Genomic DNA, 20,722 nt, shown 5'->3' with positions numbered 1-20,722 from the left:
GTTTTGTTTTTTTTTTAAAGATTGGCCCTGAGCTAACATCTGTTGCCAATCCTTTTTTTTCTTCTTCTTCTTCTCCCCAAAGCCCCCCAATACATAGTTGTATATTCTAGTTGTAGGTCCTTCTTGTTCTGCTATATGGGACACCGCCACAGGATCTGAACTGGGGAAAGCCTGAGCCACTGAAGCAGAGCACACGAACTTAACCACTGGACCACAGGGCTGGCCCCTCTGTTTGGTATTTTTTAAGTGCTCCCAAAGTTGAGAATCATGGCTTTTGAGTCTTAAAGGAATATAGAGGGGAAAATATAAAGACTCAACCAGCTGGAGAACATTAAGGAAAATGAATGTCAAAAGAATGCATTTACAAACCAAGCAGATAGCTTGACATTTCAATAACGTAAGGAATAACATTAAAACGCTTGTGTATCCCAGATAGGGATAGCATTTATCAAATACCAATTTTCAAAGAGTGCAATACAGATGGAAGAATCTGCAATAACACAAATAAACACAGATGGCTTCATATAAATAAAATAAGTGATACCAGAAGAAAATCATTTTATTTTTGCCACCACAATAATGAAGAGGCTCAAATGAAGGCTGCATGGGACACTTCCTAAAATAGTGATTTACAACTGCAGGTAGAGAGAAGGTATTGTCTGAGAAAGCTCCCCAAGCACTTTCAACGTGCTGCCCCGACCCCATTGCCACCTCGCTTAGGTTGAGAATTCCTATCATACAGCCAAGGGACAGAGATAATTCAGAAAGCAAGTTGAAGATAGATACCAACATCTGAGAGGCAAACTGATGCCTTGGAGAAAAACCTACCCTGAAAGTTTAGCAGATTCAGGGCTGGGAAAACTGATACTAACTTTTGTATTCAATTCTGGTTCAAAGACTAAACATGCCAATAAATTGATGTTATTGTATTTAGACATGTGAGCTCTATGATCATTATTTATTTGATGTATGTTACTATTATTGATGACATTTTCAGATTTAAAGACTACATAAGAATTTTATAATATATACACAACCACTCTTACCTGATTAAGCAAATATAAATAAATACTCCCACACCTACTTTTTAAAGCTGTACATTCCACTTGTTGGAAAAAAGTGATGGACTACAGTAACTTCTCCCCAGAAAAGAAACCAAACGGGAGTGTTAAATTTTTCTGAAAGCCAGACTTTAATCACACAGAAGCATTTTACTGTAAGTTATATGCAAAGTAACTTAGTTCTTCAGAAAAAAATAAAAATGAAACACATCAACATTTAAGATACACTAGACCAAAAAAAATCTGAATAAAGATAAAGATAAAAATGTATTACTTAAAAAAAAACTAAAATATTAACGAAATTATTAGATTACAAAACTTTAATTTCTCTATAGTCGAAATTTTATTTACAGGAAGTTGTAGGTTGGTTGGTTGTTGGAAATCTATTTGAAAAGGCCAAATATTAAAATAATTGCTTTATTTCTTTGTTCCATTAGTACTAAGTCACAAGATCTTTGTAGGTTTTATCTAAAAGGAGGACATAAAAACTTGAAATCAGGAGCAGGGAAAAGGGAATAGAAGCTCAAGAATATATTACCGAGAACAAACTCTGTAAAACTCGACTTTAGTTATGACACGTGGGTAGAAAGAGCAAACCAGCCCTCTTCATTTTGTTTCTCAATCTGTTGGAAAAAGAGGCAAAAGGATTTAGAAGGTAACCAGGAACATAAGATCATTCGAGATTTACAATTATTTAGACCAAGTATATAGAACCAAGTCATCATATGCCACTGAATGTACTGGAAATTAAATTGCTCCTGGCAAGTTTTATTCTCTAACAGAGACACTCCCAAATAACTGATTCCCGGGTCAACAGATCCCGTTACTGATTTAGGAGACCTAATTTCTCAAGGATAAACCCAGGGTTGTACACAAATCATAGATACAACTTCTAAAAATGACAAAAAGAGTCATTTGATCTTAGTAAACTAAATGTTACCAAGTTCCAGAAACTAAGGGCAAATTTTATAAAATAGTTTACTTTAAAAAGCATTTTTAGAATATAGGACACAAGAAGGGACAAATCTTCCAGTGCTGGGCAATTGGGATAACTGAGTCTATCAATTAATTTGGGCTATAAATACTCAAGGTTTATTAAAACACTATTTGGTCTAATTACTTAAGTTAGGGAGAAGAATAGCAAAGAAGATCCCCTCCCCATCAAACAGTTGTTAGCTCAAGTTTGCAAATGCAATGTTTATGATTTTAAAGATATCCTCATAATTTGCTAGGACCAAACACTCAAAGGAACTATATTTTGCTATATTACCAACACAGAAAAAAGCCTTTTGCAAAAATTTTGGATATATTGTAAGAGGCTTAGATTCTATACATTTTCTGATACCAAATCAGAACACACGAAGGATGATACATAAAACATTTACTTACCCTTTGTGCCATAACTTCCCTAATCAGTAGCACTCAGATACAGCACATGGGGGTAAAGTGACAAGGAAAGTGACTGGTCCCAGGGCTCACAGAGCCACAGCAAGAAAATGAGGGAAGCAGAATTTCAGTAAACCCACAACTTCAAGGCACAGCTGTGTGCCCTGCCACACTATTTGGAATGCTCTGCCTGAAACCAGTAATTTCCAGTCTTTGATGGTTGAAATCCTAGTGGAATTTTACATTATTCCTTAGATACTTCAGAAAACAAAAGAAGTGTATGACCTATTTGCTTTTTTCTAATGAAGGTAAATTAGCATTTCTTTTCTCCTGAGAATTTTACATCATCTCTAGGATAACAGGAAGAATAATTAAGAATGGAAATCACTGCATCCGCCACCTTCCACCCTCCTGACCCTACACACATTTCACAACTGCATCTTATCACATACCTTTGCTCTTGGATTAAGAGGCGTGAATCGTCCACTTCCTGAGGTGGCATTTAATGGAGAACAAGAATGACTAGTAGCTCCTGAAGATCTATTTATGAGAAATAAGAGAGACTGTGTGATCTATCATTACTAACCTTCAAAAATTATGTAAGACTGACAAGTCTCAATACTGGCAAGAGCTTGAAAACGAATGGCTGAGTTAGGTCCAAATGAGGTAAATTATTTGTAACATATTTTTACCAACCTAAATCTTTTTTTTTTTTTTAATTAATAGACCTTCCTTTTTAGAGTAGTTTTAGGTTTACAGAAAGATTGAGTGTAGGCTACAGAGAGTTCCAATAACCCTCCCCTACCGCCCCAGTTTCCCCTGTTATTAACACCTTGCAACAGTGTGGTAAATTTTTTTTACGATTGATGAGATAATATTGATACATTATTATTAATTAAATCCAGAGTTTACATTAGGGTTCACACTGCATTATACATTCTATGGGTTTTGACAAATGTATAATGTCATGTATCCACCATTACAGTATTGATGAGGATTTTAGACTAGTTAATTTTAAAACTGCAGAGGAGAAGCAGGCTCCAAGGAGTGGAATTTGCTTGCCCTTTGATCAGAGACAGTTGCATTTGTGAAGGAAATCTCCATGCCTCCCTCTCTGCGCCAGGAGGAAGGGGGGATGGCCTTATCTCTGGCAACTCTTAATGAGGAAGGCAAGAACTTAAGTTGTTTACTGTCTGGCAACCTCATGTAACTGACCCCCCCCCCCCCACCACCAAAATCCTCCTTTGTCTTTAGCTGAAGATAATATTTGAGCGGTGACTTCTGCCATTTACTCAATCCGGTTTGATTCTTATCTAAAAGTTGTGGGACCGCCCAGTGGCCGGACCCTACCGGTACTGGTACCATTTTAACTGTTTTTTTTGGCTCGTAAAGAGATAACTCACATACCTATGCCTTAAATTTAGCTCTAACCCTCAACTTGGGGCAGCAGCAGTGGCAGCAGCAACATGCTGGCAGCAGCTCTGCCTGCCCATGGGTTCTGTCCCCATGCCAGCGGCGGCAACAGCAGCTCCCCATGCCAGCAGCATCTCTGACTGCCCGTGGGTCCTGTCTCCAAGTAGCAGCTCTGACTGCCCATGGGTCCTGTCCCCATGCTGGCAGCAGAAGCTCTGACTGCCCATGGGTCTTGTCCCCATGCTATTCCATACTATTCTCTAAATAAAAGAGCACTACTGCCAGATCTTCAGAGTCTAAGAAATCTTTCTTTCGACTCCTCGGCTCACCGACCCCGCATCATTTCCATACCGAAAAGTTTTTAACACTAAAAGGGAAAAATGGATGTGCGGGGGTGAAGAAGAATGCCAGGGCAGTAATGGAACTTGGAGCACCACAGTGCGTGTGAGCATGAACAGTGGAGAGAGAAGAGCCAGGGATGTCCTTAGTGTCACCATTTACCAACCATGTGACCCACCTAGGCGAACCACCCAATCAGCTCTGTGAGCTTCAGTTTCATTTATTGTAAAGGAAGAAAATACTACTGCTCAATTTACCCACCCTATCACAGATTATCTCCTAATTCTGTAACCCATAAAGTACTCCACATACATGCTATTATCCCATTTTGTTTCAATAGCCAACTCGTGCTTTTCTACTTAGTTAAGGCTTATTGCTCAGTCAGTCTTCTTTTTCCCCGCAAATTCTTCTTTCCAATTACTTTATTTTCTCTACATGAGTGAGTCTGTCTGAACTTGAGTTAGATATTACGAATTTCCTTTTTTCACAAAGAGAATGAAACACATACTACATTCTTGATTTTTTTTTTTTAAGTAACTTTTCAGAGTGTAACCCTACCTTCTTGTATTTATCCCACTGGTAGGAGAGATAGTACTGCATTTTGAGCTTTCTGGGGCTTCTACTCCTGGAATAGATACCTCAATTGTCCTCTTTCCTCCTTCTAAAACAGAAAAATAAACAGTAGTTTCATTACCTTTCATTAAAATAAAAATTTAACTTGATCTTCGTCTTACTGCAAATTTCACATTATAAATTTGGGAGTTCTTTCTATATTTTTATCATTATGGCCCACAGATACACTTGAAGGATTTTTTAAAAATGAACTGTGAGACAAGAAACTTTAGTTACTAGTGTCCATTCAATAGCATGCCAATTCATAGAGAGCCAGAATCTTCAGACAAGTAGTATCATGTCATATCTGGAAGCGAAAAACAGAAATTAAGAACTAGCCCTAAAGAACTTGAGAGTTTTGTCACAAAGCAGCTTATGTAAAGTTTTCAAAAAAAAAAAAAAAACAGGAAGAAGAAAGAAAATTTCTGAAGTCATTCAGTAAAACTTTAACTCTGCTAAATCTATTACATTATTGCTGTTACTGAAGACACGAGGAGGGGAAACTTGGCTGACAAGCTCATACGGCCAATGGCAAGTATAATTATGCACATTTTCAATATTTCAGAAGTAGGTTACCAATCAACAAATATTGACTAAGTGTCGACTAATGAAAGGCTTTATGTTCCTCCCAGGTGGTTCCACAGAGGCTCCTAGGTGTCGCTGCTTAAAACCAGTGATTTCTGGGCTTCAAGGGATAATGAAACCCTATTTAATTTCATAACATATTCCTTGGTTATCCCGGCAAACCACAGAGGTTTTGCATGGCATATGATTCACTTTTATCTTTATCATTAAAGCCCACAGAGGTTCCTGTGAAACCAAGAACTTTACTTAGAAAAGAGTATCTTAGAGAAGAACCACTAGAATGAAAAGGTCACAGGTGCAAATTTACCAATTTGCTTTAGAACTTCACACAAATTACTTAACCTCTTTGTGCCTCAGTTTACTTTTTTATCAAGAAGGTATAATATCAGCTCTGTCTACTCTCAAGGTGCGCCGAGGACTGAATAACAGAAATTGAAGTATTTTTAACCTTAAAGAACTACTGAAACAGATGATGTCTCCCTTGATCACAAAATTCTTCTTAAGAGTGATCTGCTTTATTTGTCCTCATTGCACTCAGCATTAGCTGACATTGTCTCATAGGCTTATTTGCTCATTTGCTTACTGCCTGCTCCCCACCATGAATACTGGAGCAGCCCAGCTGGACAGCAACTTATCCTGTTCAGTGCAGCATCCCCGGTGCCCAGAACATGGCAGGCACATAGCGGGTATTCGCACATATTGAGTGGTTTAATTTATTCATTCTAATCAGAAGTCGCCTCTAGACTTCATGACTATGAAGGACAGGAGACAAAGCTGTCATCTGAAGAAGCATAGAACAAGCAAAGAGGAAGCACTCTGGGGAAATGCATTATCCATCATTTTCCAGTAATTTCCAAAGAGTCTGCTTTCTGGGTCTGTAGTTTCAAAAAAGAAATAATTTCTGACAGAAAAAATCTTACTAGCAGATACCTTAAAGGTAGCCGACTTCACAACCAGCCACAGGACACGGGAATCCCTCTAAAACCCCAAAGCTTGAGCACCTCAAGGAACACAGCACTCACTAATACAAAGCTTCATCTATTCCCGACAACGAGAACCTTCTCTTACACTGGGCCAAAATTAATCTCTCTATACACGCAGCCCTACCCTTCGGGGGTGTTAGTGCTTCGATTTGTGGTTAAAGAGCAACTAGAGATCTCCTTCATTTCATCAGTCCCTTGTGAAAGTGAATACTACGACAACTAATTTTTCAGTTACTCTCCTATTAGTTAGAATCTCCTCTAGCTTTTCACATGCCTACATGTAACAATAGAATAGAAAGTTTAATTCACAAATGAAAATCTTTTAGGGGGCTGGCTCCGTGGCAGAGTGGTTAAGTTCGCACGCTCCGCTGTGGGGGCCCAGGGTTCGGATCCTGGGCATGGAGATGACACCACTCATCAGGCCACGTTGAGGCAGCGTCCCACATCCCACAACTGGAAGGACCTGCAACTAGGATATACAACTATGTATGGGGGGGGGTTGGGTAGATAAAGCAGGGAAAAAAAAAAAAGGTTGGCAACAGTTGTTAGCTCAGGTGTCAATCTTTAAAAAAGAAAATCTTTTAATGGTTTCAATAGAATAATATCTTGTAATTTGTTGATGAAATTATAAATTACCATTTTGATGCTTGTATTTTATAATTAGCCATATAACAGCATACGTCCTAAGTGAATCGTACTGTGTCGAATCCCATTTACATGTAGAGCAACTGAGGAACTCAAGATACCAAATGTGAACTGCAGGCGCCACGGGACAACATTCTATCTGGACACTGGCCTTCTAGTCCTATTTCTGCCACTTATTCTGCGACTTAGCTCTGTTTCTTTCTATGTCAAATTGAAGGCCCTGAAATATATGCTTTTTGAGATTCCTTTCAGCTCAAGATATACCTGCAAAATCAAGAAAGCGAACACACTCATGTGTCTAGCTTTTAAATCATGAATTTGTGACCAACCAGTCCATGCTCCGAGAGGTGACTGAATAGGTGACGCTGGTGGAGAGGAAGGATTCAAACCAACAAGCTTCTGCTGCTCTATTAACTGCAAGAGTCTCCCCCGGGCCTCCATGCTCTGCCGGTTCAGCTCTGCAATCCGTTCCTCCATGCTGCCTGGGACCGGAGGCTGCGCTGCGGCAAAAGTCTGTTTCAAAAAGGCACAAATTCCATGTTAAAAATAATACAAACAATGTTGGCTTTTTGTAAAAATAAACTCTTCCACTAAGAGCCAGAGAGTTAGTCTTCACAGCCCTTGCTATATGCAAACTTGAATAGTGGGCAAATAATAGAATTTACAAGTCAATTAATTGAAAAATCAGGGCAAAAGTAAAGGGACCCTAATCCTTCTAATACTGGTGTCTGATTCAAGAAAGTTGGTCACTCGAAAGGAACGTAAGGGGAAGAGTAAAAAGTAGCCACCCAAGGAATATAACAAAAGTTTAATTTGAAAATTCCTGAGAAGAATGTATGTGTCATTCTTAATAATTTCATTTCATTAAACATGGCCTTTTGGGAAAAAGCAATAATCCCTAATAGAAATCACTAATTTGTTGCATATGCACATTAGTAAAAAAAAAAAAAGAGATAAGCAACACAGTATGAACAAAAGATCATTTGTAATTCTGATTGTAACAAAAAGGGCAGTGAGGGCAGTAATATAAGCTTGTTCTCTCTAGCCTGATCTATATCCTAATTAGAAAAGGAGGCGAGCTCAGTTTTTAACTCCACTGCCTTTTTTAAACCAAGTTGCCTGTTTCAAATAATCTTCAAAACTACAAAATACAAACGTCTTCACTGACTCAAAACTGAGGCGGTTCATACGTACACACATCCATGATACCCACATTGCCTTCATTCCCCATGAGCCAGCGCTCACAGAGGGGCCCCTATCCCCACCCCTCCTAACCTTCCTCAGAAAGCCCTCAATCCACCATTTGGTAAAGCCATTATGGAAGGAATCACCTCTGGACGCCCTAGTCCATCAAGCTGCCCGGCTCCTTCCCACTGCTGCAGCGCTGTCCCGTCTCCTCTCAGAACCGGACAGCAGCCACTTTGGCTCAAGAGGGTGTAAAAGAAGTCTCTCCCGTCACTGGGACCAGCATGAGGACAGGTGTTATCAACACCCCCTAGTTGGACCTGAGAATCCCTTTTCTCCCCACAAACAAGGAAATGAAGGTTGAAGTTAACACGTGAGCCCACAGTTTATTTAACTTACAAAATTCCTGCATTATAATATGCAGATTTTTGCTACTGAAAGTGTAATCCTTGGACTAGCATCATTTGGGAACTTATCGGAAATGTACAAGTCCTACCTCAGACCTACTCAGTCAGAAACTGCATTTTAGCAAGATCCTCAGAGATTCGTATGTACATTAAAATTTGACTTTAATAATCCTTTAAAATATCATTTCTATAGGAAAAGGTATTCTGTGTCCTAAAAAATCAACTACTCATGAATTGAGGGCCAACTACACATAATTCTCTTTTATGAGCCCCTTTAGGAGTAAAAATGCTTTCAATTAAAATGTAGTTGTCGAGCAAACTTTCATGTCAAATTAATTTTATATGCAAAACTTCATTCCTAGCTTAATTTTAGCTTTCCTACACATTTTATCTTTGCCCTACTTCCCTCATTCATTTCCTCATTTTTTATTTGATCCTGTCCTTGTTCGTGTGATAAAAACCGATAAATAACTTCTACTTATTTTGTGATGAGGACATGACAAAGCGCAAGCCATCTAGTAGCATCCTCAAAGATGTCCAGGATCACTTTTGTAAAGAAGTTCCTTAAGATGCTCCAGCCACGTGCTGAATGTCCTACACGTCCCAAGTCAGTCCTACACTGGTACTCACAGCGGTCATGTCGCCTGCATGATTCATCTCCTGCTTGTTTAACTCCAGAAGTCCATCCCCTTGCTCTCCCCCTGGCCCAATATTATTATTCAGATGTGCCTTGATAGCTGAATTCTGCAGTGTCAGCTCAGCAATTCGTGCCATGATGTCCTTTCTTTGTGTTAATGCCTCATTTGTTCTAAGCTGTTGCCCATCTCCCAGTACGGGGGGCTCATCTGAGAATGCAGGGTTTCTCAATTGCTGGCTGACTGAATGGGAACTGCAGAGAGGCTGTGCGAGGTTAACAAAAGGAGCCTGGGTTTTGTTCTCCAAATCTTCTCCCATGTGAGAGACCCTCCACCTCAGAGTGAAGAGACGACTCTCTTCACTTGAATTCTGAATGTCTGTGCCGATAGGTAAGGTCTTCTTTTCCCAATTTTGTTCCTTCTCAATCATTTCCACAGTTGGAGGAATTCGTGAAGCAGGACGAGTTTGAACAGTCCTCCTCAATGCTGTAGAGAAAATCAAAAAATAAACATGTATTATTTAGCCACAGGTTGGCACTATAATCATCTCATTAGCCCAGCATGGTAGTTAGAGAAGTATTTCAATGGAAAGGTGTGGCTTCTGAATGCCTAAATTATTCTAGCAGGGACATACCAGCAACGGCACCTCTAACAATCAAGCACAGAGACCTTTATATTCCTTAAAGCTTTATCAGCATCCTTATGAAAAATCATCTGCTATGCTCACATTTGAACACATATATTAACTCATAACTGGGAATCTTGTGAGCAGACCGAGTGTAGATGCCTAACGTAAACTGAGGATAGCCAGGAAAGGCCTCTCTGAAGAAGTAAAATTTCAAAATGGTTACACATGTGGCCAAAAGTAGAGCAAAGAACATTACAGGCAGAGAAAACAACATTTGTAAAGGCCAAAAACCAGGGAAGAGCCAAGAAGGGAGAGTTTATAATGATTGCGTAAAGTTGATATTTCCAAAAAAGAGATGTAAAAATATTTTACACCAATTATGGAAACTACCTCCAGATGAACAGAAATCAAACAGGGACAAAAGTGAGCGCCTCCCGGGGTGGCCTAGAGGTAGGGGAGAGGAGTCCCTTGTGTGTGCTTTTTCAAAACCACAGGCAAATATGAATTAGAATTAACACTTTAAAGAATGAATGGGAGATGAGGAAATGAAACCAGCACATATATACTCTTGTATCAAGAAGTGTGGCTATAAAGGAAGGTAGAAATCAGTTAGTAGCTAAAGAAAAATATTTATGATGGGGAATTTTAGCACAACACTGTCCAATATGGTAGCCTCTGGCCACATGTGGCTATTCATATTCAAATTTAAATTAAAGAAAATTTAAATTCAGTTCCTCAGTCACACTAGCCACATTTCAGTCACTCAGCGGCCCAGTGAGGCTAGTGGCTACCATACTGACTGGAGCAGATACACCACACTTTCATCATCACAGAAAGTTCTGTTGAATAGAGTTGTTCTAGGGCATAACCAAATGCCCATGAAGGGCCCTATGTACCTCCCATCTTTATCTGCATGTTCAATTTAACTAAACAATTCTTTACACATGAGCATTCCAAACAAAATGCTGAAAAACATAAAACTCAATCAATTCAGAATACATATAAAAGGAAGTTCTATCCGCACACTGTAAAAGAAATGTGCTGTGTTATTTTCAACGCAGAACCTGCTGAAGAAGCTAACAAAATGTAGTCTACAGCAGTCCCTGAATAGGTTTGCTTAGTGAACATTTAGTATATTTGCAGTCAGAATAAAAATATTTATTGTAATTGTTTCTTTAAAAGAATGTTATTTTAGTAGCACCAATGAAAAATAATTTACAGTATCTCAAAAGAGATCATTAGACAAGTCTTTGAATACCATGCGAACATTTAAAAAATTACTTAAGAAATAAAACTTTAACCTGAACAGAAACCAGATTTGAAATCATATTCTCTAAATCTAGCCAGAGTTAATAATACTCTTTAGCCCTCTAAAGAGGAAATATCGAATCACAGAATTACAGAGCTGGAGGGACATAAAGATGTCCTGTCTTAGACACAGGACAACTGAAGTCTAGAGAAGGTAAGCACCTTAGCCCCACGCCTCACAGCCAGTCAGTGGTGGGCAGGCCAAGACTCCAGCACTTCTGACCCTCAGCCCAGCAATGTCTGCCTACCCGAGACAGATCTGACAGACTCTACATCTGCATTATAAATGCCCAAACAAACTTTATGATAGCAAGGATTTGTCATCTTCTTTAACCCCTTATGGCCTCTTCATGTCCTTTTTGCAAACATACATCAAAGTGCAGAAAATCTGACAAAATTTGTATGCCCCAATGACAATAAAAGTTATTCCTCTGTTCCCCTATGTAAGACTATAAACACTCTTTTTAAAGAAATAAAAACTTAGGCAAATCAGGGCTGAATAATACTTGTCTAAAAACTTTGGAGGAGATTCTAAGGCAGTTTTTTTTTTTTATTTTTTTTATTGAGTTTATGATAGTTTACAATCTTGTGAAATTTCAGTTGTACATTATTGTTTGTCAGTCATGTTGTAGGTGCACCCCTTCACCCTTTGTGCCCACCCCCCAGCCCCCCTTTCCTCTGGTAGCCATTAATCTGTTCTCTTTGTCTACATGTTTAAATTCCTCATATGAGTGGAGTTATACAGAGATTGTCCTTCTCTATCTGGCTTATTTCACTTAACATGATTCCCTCAAGGTCCATCCATGTTGTTGTGAATGGGACAATTTTATCCTTTTTTATGGCTATGTAGTATTCCATTGTGTGTGTGTGTGTGTGTGTATATATATATATATATATATATATATATACACCATATCTTCTTTATCCAATCATCAACTGATGGGCACTTAGGTTGCTTCCACGTCTTGGCTATTGTAAATAATGCTGCAATGAACACAGGAGTGCATGGGACTTTTGGAATCGCTGACTTCAAGTTCTTTGGATAGATACCCAGTAGTGGGATGGCTGGGTCATACGGTATTTCTATTTTTAATTTTTTGAGAAATCTCCATACTGTTTTCCATAGTGGCTGCACCAGTTTGCATTCCCACCAGCAGTGCATGAGGGCTCCTTTTTCTCCACAACCTCTCCAACATTTGTTACTTTTTGTTTTGGTTATTTTTGCCATTCTAATGGGTATAAGGTGCTATCTTAGTGTAGTTTTGATTTGCATTTCCCAGATGATCAGTGATGATGAACATCTTTTCATGTGCCTATTGGCCATCTGTATATCTTCCTTGGAGAAATGTCTGTTCATGTCTCCTGCCCATTTTTTGCTCAGGCTGTTTGATTTTTTGTTGTTGAGTTTTGTGAGTTCTTTATATATTATGGAGATTAACCCTTTGTTGGATATATGACTTGAAAATATTTTTTCCCAATTAGTGGGGTTTTTTTTGTTTCAATCCTTTTTTCACTTGTTTAAGGCAGTGTTTTGATTGAATAACTCTTTTGAAACTGAACCAAAAGCTACAGCTCCAGAAAAATGCACACACAAGACAAATAAATGTAATTTTCCAAACAATGAAGCTGTCCATGGAACTCTGAAGACCATCCATGAACTCCAAGTTAAGAATCCCTGAGCTAAGGATTAACAATAAATTTTTAAAATTTTATTCAAAACTCTATATATGTGCTGCAAAAGTGACTCTAAAGCTATTTTTAATTGCCTATCAATTTTCATTATAAAATTCCCTCAAGTTTTGATGAGAAAAGGTTAATAACCAGATCTGATTTACAAATTGCTTAGGGTCACAGTTCTCGCCTTTCCCTGGTTAAACTTTCATTACTCTCTGGGGTATAATCTCCTCTTGTTTCTTGCCCTTTCCTATGCTCTGGACCACAGGGACAAACAAGATTCCTCTTACTCGGCATTTTAATGCTGACGACTTTGATCCTTCTATCTGAACACTTACAGTTTCTAACAGAACAGATATATCAAGAAATTCAATGTCATATTCCACCACAGGTACAACACACATGATGTAAACACCCAATCCTCCTTCAGCTTAAATGTTATGTATGCTAATCAGTATCTTTTAAAATTCTGCTTATCAGGTAACATGAACACAATACATTACATATATGAAGCATAAAAAGCAACTGCCTTATAACTTTAGAAGAGGGCACTTACCATCCTGCAGAGGAGAGAATTCTGAGTTGCTCTTCTGTCTGGGTGGCGTCAACAACACAGCCGGCTCAAATATATGTGCTGAAAAACCGTTGGCCGGATTCATACCATCTGGCTGGTTTGGCACCTGAGACAGTTTAAGAGGCAAGTCTTCTTGTGGGAATCCAACCACTTCTTCCCCTCTGAACGTCAATGGCATGGAGACATTAGCATTTACCGCTGGACCCTCTGAAGAAGATGAGAGGTTATTAGTACTTAGGGGGACTAGAGGCACACATCAGGTTTTTCGTTTTTTTTGAGGAAGATTAGCCCTGAGCTAACATCTGCTGCCAATCCTCCTCTTTTTGCTGAGGAAGACTGGCCCTGAGCTAACATCCATACCCATCTTCCTCCACTTTATACGTGGGACACCTGCCACAGCATGGCTTGCCAAGCAGTGCCATGTCTGCACCCGGGATGTGAACCAGCAAACCCCGGGCTGCTGAAGCAGAACATGCGAACTTAACCTCTGCGCCACCAGGCTGGCCCTACATGTCCGGTATTTATACTTAAACGCACTTCCATAGAGGGCAACATCACATGGCCTCGAGAGCCTTCACCTTCTAGGCCATATCCTCCTTCAGTAGTAACTCACAGGCAGGATCCTGTGGAGCCAGCACTAGGAAGAAGCGGCTGTTTTTGAGAAAAGTGCTGAGGGTGCCTAGCCCTTGAGACCTATCACTGGGATTATCAATGTTAAATCTGTCAGCCACTTAGAATCCCTCTAAGAAAATATCTAAATACATAAAACACTTGCCACTCAGAGACACTCATCAAAGTATTACTTAGAAGTAAAAAAAGGTAAAAAAGCCTAAATGTCCTATTCAACTTATGGGATATGATGGCACAAGAGGCGAAGAAAGGCTTTCAAAACATCACCACAGGAGCCAGTCCACTGGCGTAGTGGTTGAGTTTGCACACTCCACTTGAGCAGCACAGGGTTTGTGGGTTCGGATCCCAGGTGTGGACCTACACACTGCTCATCAAGCCATGCTGTGGTGGCATCCCACATCCAAGATACAGGAAGACTGGTACAGATGTGAGCTCAGGGACAATCTTCCTCAGCCAAAAAAAAAAAACCCCACCACAAATGGACAGAAGTTAGGAATTTCTAAAACTCAGTATTTTTTTTCTTTCCAAGCATCTCTTCTCCTCCTGAACCTGAAGCACTGTTATTAAAAGTATTGGCACTACATCAAAAAAGACAAGAGGGGCCAGCTCAGTGGCATAGCAGTTAAGTTCACGCACTCTGCTTCAGCAGCCCAGGGTTCACTGGTTTGGATCCCAGGTACGGACCTACACACTACTTATCAAGCCACGCTGTGGCAGGCATCCCACATAAAAAGCAGAGGAAGATGAGCTCGGATGTTAGCTCAGGGTCAGTCTTCCTCAGCAAAAAGAGGAGGATTCGGGGCTGGCCCCATGGCCGAGTGGTTAAGTTCGCGCGCTCCGCTGCAGGCAGCCCAGTGTTTCGTTGGTTCGAATCCTGGGCGCGGACATGGCACTGTTCATCAAACCACGCTGAGGCAGCGTCCCACATGCCACAACTAGAAGGACCCACAACGAAGAATATACAACTATGTACTGGGGGGCTTTGGGGAGAAAAAGGAAAAATAAAATCTTTAAAAAAAAAAAAAAAGAGGAGGATTGGTGGCAGATGTTAGCTGAGGGCTAATCTTCCTCAAAAGAAAGGGACAAGGTTGTGCCATTTGTGACAATATGGATGGACCTTGAGGGTATTATGCTAAGTGAAATAAGTCAGACAGAGAAAGACAAACACCATATGATTTCACTCATATGTGGAAGATAAACACATGGACGATGAGAACAGATTAGTGGTTACCAGAGGGGAAGGGAATGAGAGGAGGGTGGGGGGGGATAAAGGGACACATGTGTATGGTGACAGATAAAAACTAGACTATTGGTGGTGAACACAACGCAGCCTATACAGAAACTGAAATATAACAATGTATACCCGAAATTTATAGAATATTCTAAGCTGATATGACCTCAATAAAATTTTTTAAAAAAAGAAAGTATTAGCACTAAATACCCACTCGTCTAGGAAGCTAGTTCTACTTTCTATCTGTGTGACTTTGCTAAGCTACTAACTCTCTCTAAGCCTTAACGTCTTCATCTGAAAAATGAGGATAATAGTAACACCTACCTCATAAGACTATTATGAGGATTAAATGGAATAATGCATGTAAAACATTAAAAAGTACCTGGCATAGAGCAAGTATCCAATAAATATTAGCTGGAAATAGTAGTATCAATCGTAGTAGTGATGGTGCTGTATGTGCATAAACAGCCAACAACTCCATGTAAGTTTATAGTTTTGTTTGTTTACAATGAGCATTTTAAAACCAATCTGGGATAATAAGACCACACTCACCTGGATTGTCTACAATTCTTCTACTCGTGGTCCCCCCTTCTGATGCCTGAATCTCCTTGTTGTAATTTATCACAGGACAGCTCTTAATGGCATGTGTGAGCGATATAAGTTGCTCATCTGTTGTGACCATGTACTGCTGAAGCCTCGCCTAGAGAAAAGAAAATCAAATAACATCATTGGCACGTCAAATCATCACCTAGATATGCACAACTATCATTATTTTAAATACATTAAGAATTTCAGAATTTCACTCAAACAGTAAAACAATGCACTCATAAGAATAATCATAAATATTTTAAAAGTCCTATGATAGAGGAATAGCTAAATAAATAGTGGAATATTATTAATTAATAAATACACTGTGACAATAATAACAGTTAACCTTTTTATAGGGCTTTTGATTTACAAATCCTCTTTATATAGATGATATCAACTGACTCTCAAGCTCCCCCAAGAGGCAGTGACATCAGGTGGAGGACACTCAAAAGAATATTCCACAGGCATTTAAGGCAATAAACATGAGCACTATAAAAATTTATGGCAAGATATATAAAATAATGTTAAGAGAAAAAATACATATATTATACACACACTCAGAGATATGTATCACCAAGATGTACAAACACTTGATCAAAATTAGAGGTGGTCAGAAGACAGAAATATTATTAGTAAGACTACTGAATGAAGTATACTAAACATTTTTATACCAGCCCAAGTTTTTTCCCAAACTCCACACTCATATATCCAATGGCCTACCCAACATCTCCATGTAGAACTCACATAGGCTTCTCAAACCTAAAACATACAAACCTAAATGTTCCTCCTGAACATCCCCACCTCATCAACAACTCCATCCCTGCAATTGCCCAGTCTAAAACTTGGGAATCACCCATGAGTCTTCTTCTCTCCCATCTTCTCCTTCACCCCATATCCAACCCATCAGCAAATCCTACTGGTTGCCTCCAAAATATATTCAGAGTTTGAAACTTTTCACAACCTCTCCCACTTCCAACCTAGACCAAGCTGCCATGTCTCACCTGAATTATTCCAATAACTCCTGTCTGTAACACTCTGCTTCTGTGCTTGGCCACCTAGAGTCTTGTCCTATAAAGTTCCTAAAGAGGCTCCTTGGGGCACCAGACTACGTCACAGGGGTAACACAGGACATTTTAAATTTTTAAGGGAAGCATTGGTGCTCAGCATCTATCAAGCACCAGTGAAATACTAGCTTGAGGCAGTTCACAGATTCAACATAAGATTGAGATACACTCCTTTTGATGATGTCATATCTTCATGAAGCTTAGTTTTCAGTGGTGTCTAAAAAGCAATACTATACAAAAATTATTGTGGATGAGGAAATCAGAGTGAAGGTGTCCAATATGATTCCAGACTTTGAGAAGCTGCACAGTACCCAACAGGTACACACATTCCACTAGTAAATAATTGTGGTTACTTAATCATGAATAAAAGTATGACTTTTCTATCAATTTACACATATTTTTTCAAACAGCATCTAAGTTGCTAAGACATAAATACTTATTAAGTTGTTTGAGCGTAACTACTTCATAAATGGAACTGCTGGGTATTTCTTTTGGCCTAGGAGTATCTTGAGACACTAAAAGCACCATGAACTGAGAAAGGGTGGTGATCTCTGATCTAGTCTCAATATAGCAGCCCAGAGTGATCCTCTTAAAACCTAAATCAGATGACATCTCTTCTCTACTCAACACTCTTCAGCAGTTTCCCATCTCACTCAGCATAAAAGCCCAAGTCCTCACCAGCTGCAAGGCTCCACATGATCTGGCTTATCTACTCTCGTTGCCTACTGTGCTCCCCTTCCCACACTCCACTCCAGCCACACTGGTCCCCTTGGTTTTCTGAGTCAACACCACCCTCCCACCTCAAGATCTTAACACTTGCTGTTCCTCTGCCCGCACTGCTCTTCTCTCAGCTATCTGCCTACTTGTTCCCTCACCTCCTTCAGGCCTTCACTCAAATGTCACGTCCATGTACAACCTCCCAACCTAGGCACCGCCTCTGCCTCTTACTTGTCTTATTTTTCTTTATAGTACATATCACCATCACCATCTAACTTCTGTATACTTCACCTTTTTTTTAAATGATTTATTTAGAATATAAGGTCCATGAAGACAAAGATTTCTTTTTTGTTCACTACTGTATTTCCAGGCCCACAGTAGGGGCGCAATAAAGATTTGGTGAACAAATAACTACATTTCAAACTGCCCATTTTCCCAGGAGAATTGAAAACATATGTTCACGCAAATACTTGTAAATGAATGTTCATAACAGCATTATTCATTCATAATACACAAAAAATGGAAACAACTCAAATGTCCATCAACTGATGAATGGATAAGCAAAATGTGATATATCCACATTACAGAATATTATTGGATAATAAAGAGGAATGAGTACTGATACACCATGGACGAACCTTGAAACATTATGCTAAGTGAAAGAAGTCAGACATAAAAGACCACATATTGAATGATTCCATTTATATGAATTATCCAGATTAGGTAAATCTATAAAAATATAAAGTAGGATTGTGGTTGCCAGGGGCTGGGGGGAGGAGAGAATGGAGAGTGACTGCTGACGAGTATGGGGCTCTGCTTTGGAGTGGTGAAAATGTTCTGGAATTAGACAATAGTTGGAGCACAACTCTGTGAATATACTAAAATACGCTGGATTGTACACTTTAAAAGAATGAGTTAAATGGTATGTGAACTATATGTATAAATAAAAAAATTGCATGTCTTACATCTAATGTCCATTGACACAAACACAACTGTCTACTAACTATTGCTTTTCTAGTCTCTTTTGGCTGATAAATAAAAGTAACAATAACCACCATTCGAGAACAAGAAGATGAATAAAACCATCTTTGCCCTCAAGCAGCTCACAGTCTAGGAGGCAGGTGCACACGTACGGATAACACAACTTGGTAAACGCAATGAGAGCAATATCCAGAGGGTGTCACAAGTGCACAAAGGCAGAATATTTAATGCAGCACAGAGGCAGGAAGGTTTTCTAGAAGAAATACTGTATAAGTCTTAAAAAAAGAAAAGAGGAGCACCTAGCCTGACAAGTGGCAGAGGACTTATAACTATGAAGATACCATAAACAACTTTAAATGGCAAAATGGCACAGGATTACAGGAGGCTTCCTCAAAGGGTATCCTCTGCTGCTTTGAAATTAAAAGTAGCTATCCAGCACTCATTTCACATTTTGGATAAACTGCTAAAGTATTGGTAGCTATCATTTAAATGTAGATTCTGTCTTCCCCACTCAATAGCATGTCCCTTAAAGATAGTAAGTAGACTTATTCCATACACTACTCATGTTCAAGTCTCAGCTACAGTACCTCCAATATAATAAATGTTCAATAAACACTACCATTGATGATAATAAAGAAGTGACAAGTCATCACATCAGCACAGCTAAACCAAAGGCAACTAGAAGAGAATCTCATACAGTCTTACAGATGATTTATACCACTAAACACAGAAACGTCTGGGATCTCTTCCAAGTACCTGGGTAGCAGTATTTTCTTCTCTAAGAAGAAGAATTTCAGCTGTCAGAGCATCAATGAGCTCTCGATGATCACCTAACACTTGTTCCAGTTGCTGCCTTGTCTCTACTTCTTTACGCAGTTGGAGCTCACTCTACAAAAACATATCAAATAAACCCCCATCAGTAGCATCATAGCTTGAAAACTAAAGTCTTTACTCAAAGCTGTCGAAGAAGACAATACTTACAGGGTATATATGTGACGATAATGAGAATGAAATTTTTTTTTTTTGAGGAAGATTAGCCCTGAGCTAACATCTGCTGCCAATCCTCCTCTTTTTGCTGAGGAAGACTGGCCCTGAGCTCACATCCGTGCCCATCTTCCTCTACTTTATAGGTGGGACACCTGCCACAGCATGGCTTGCCAAGCGGTGCCATGTCTGCACCCGGGATCTGAACCAGCGAACCCCAGGCTGCCAAAGCAGAATGTGCGCACTTAACCACTGCGCCACTGGGCTGGCCCCGAAATATTTTTACTAAAAGATTTACAATTCATTAAAATGTAGTGCTTTATCTGCTTCCCTTCTTTAAATAGAAGATAATAAACAGAACGGTATACAGAATTAAATAACCACAATCTTCGTAGAAGAAAGTGCAGGGAAGAACATATACGTCTTGCTTGACTATATGTAGACCATCTCTAGAAGGATACACTGGTGTCTGGTAATGATAGTTGGCTGCAAGGAAACAAATAGGTTAAATGGAAGTTAGAGTGGGAATTGTATTTTTCCTCATACACCATTCTGTATCTTTGAATTTCATACCACGTGAATGTATCACCAATTCAAAACTTAAGTTTAAAAATAAAATTTAAAATAAATGATAACAGATGTAAATAGGTTAGCTTTGTAAAGTGAGTGATTAACTAAAAAGTACCTGCTTGTAAGCCTGTGATACTTTCAGAGAGCCAGAGATACACCCCTGGAGATTCCTGAATGTCAACACTTTCATAAGTCTGACAGTACAATAAATCTTTCATTAAAACGCAATTTAGGAAGCCAGCTCCAAAGAAATTGAAACACTTGAATTAACTTTTCAGTGGTAAATCAACGTTTTTTAATAACAGACTTTCCTTAAACATTTTTTGCCATATTTAACAAATTTCAATACAAAAATAAATAACCGATTAAATAGATTTTTTTAAAGATGACATACAAAGTTAATTCTAATTCCACAGCATTCTGAGGACTGAGTATTACTCACAAATGAATTAAAGAAACCATTCTTGCTTGTTTTATAAATCATTTTCACAACAACAAAATATCTCCCACTTCAGACACTGA

At 39.1% G+C, this 20,722-nt stretch overlaps 1 protein-coding gene across 6 annotated transcripts in view; it reads right to left on the bottom strand.

Moving 5' to 3' along the window:
* Positions 1-1,173: 1,173 nt before the first annotated feature.
* The window catches only part of SPICE1 (spindle and centriole associated protein 1), a 50,637-nt gene continuing 31,088 nt past the window's right edge, over positions 1,174-20,722 (bottom strand). For all 6 annotated transcript variants that reach the window (XM_023623756.2, XM_023623761.2, XM_023623757.2 and 3 more), the window contains 8 exons: positions 19,403-19,534; positions 15,849-15,996; positions 13,418-13,642; positions 9,247-9,737; positions 7,354-7,537; positions 4,758-4,860; positions 2,900-2,987; positions 1,174-1,684 (listed from right to left, as the gene is read on the bottom strand). In XM_023623756.2, coding sequence (XP_023479524.2) covers positions 1,631-1,684; positions 2,900-2,987; positions 4,758-4,860; positions 7,354-7,537; positions 9,247-9,737; positions 13,418-13,642; positions 15,849-15,996; positions 19,403-19,534 — 1,425 coding nt within the window. In that variant the 3' untranslated portion in view covers positions 1,174-1,630. The remainder of the gene's footprint in view (positions 1,685-2,899; positions 2,988-4,757; positions 4,861-7,353; positions 7,538-9,246; positions 9,738-13,417; positions 13,643-15,848; positions 15,997-19,402; positions 19,535-20,722) is intronic.

This window comes from Equus caballus, chromosome 19, assembly GCF_041296265.1.
Source record: "Equus caballus isolate H_3958 breed thoroughbred chromosome 19, TB-T2T, whole genome shotgun sequence".
Classification (NCBI taxonomy): domain Eukaryota; kingdom Metazoa; phylum Chordata; class Mammalia; order Perissodactyla; family Equidae; genus Equus; species Equus caballus.
Note: the sequence above shows the minus strand (reverse complement) of the source record. Positions and strands in the feature narration are given on the sequence as shown.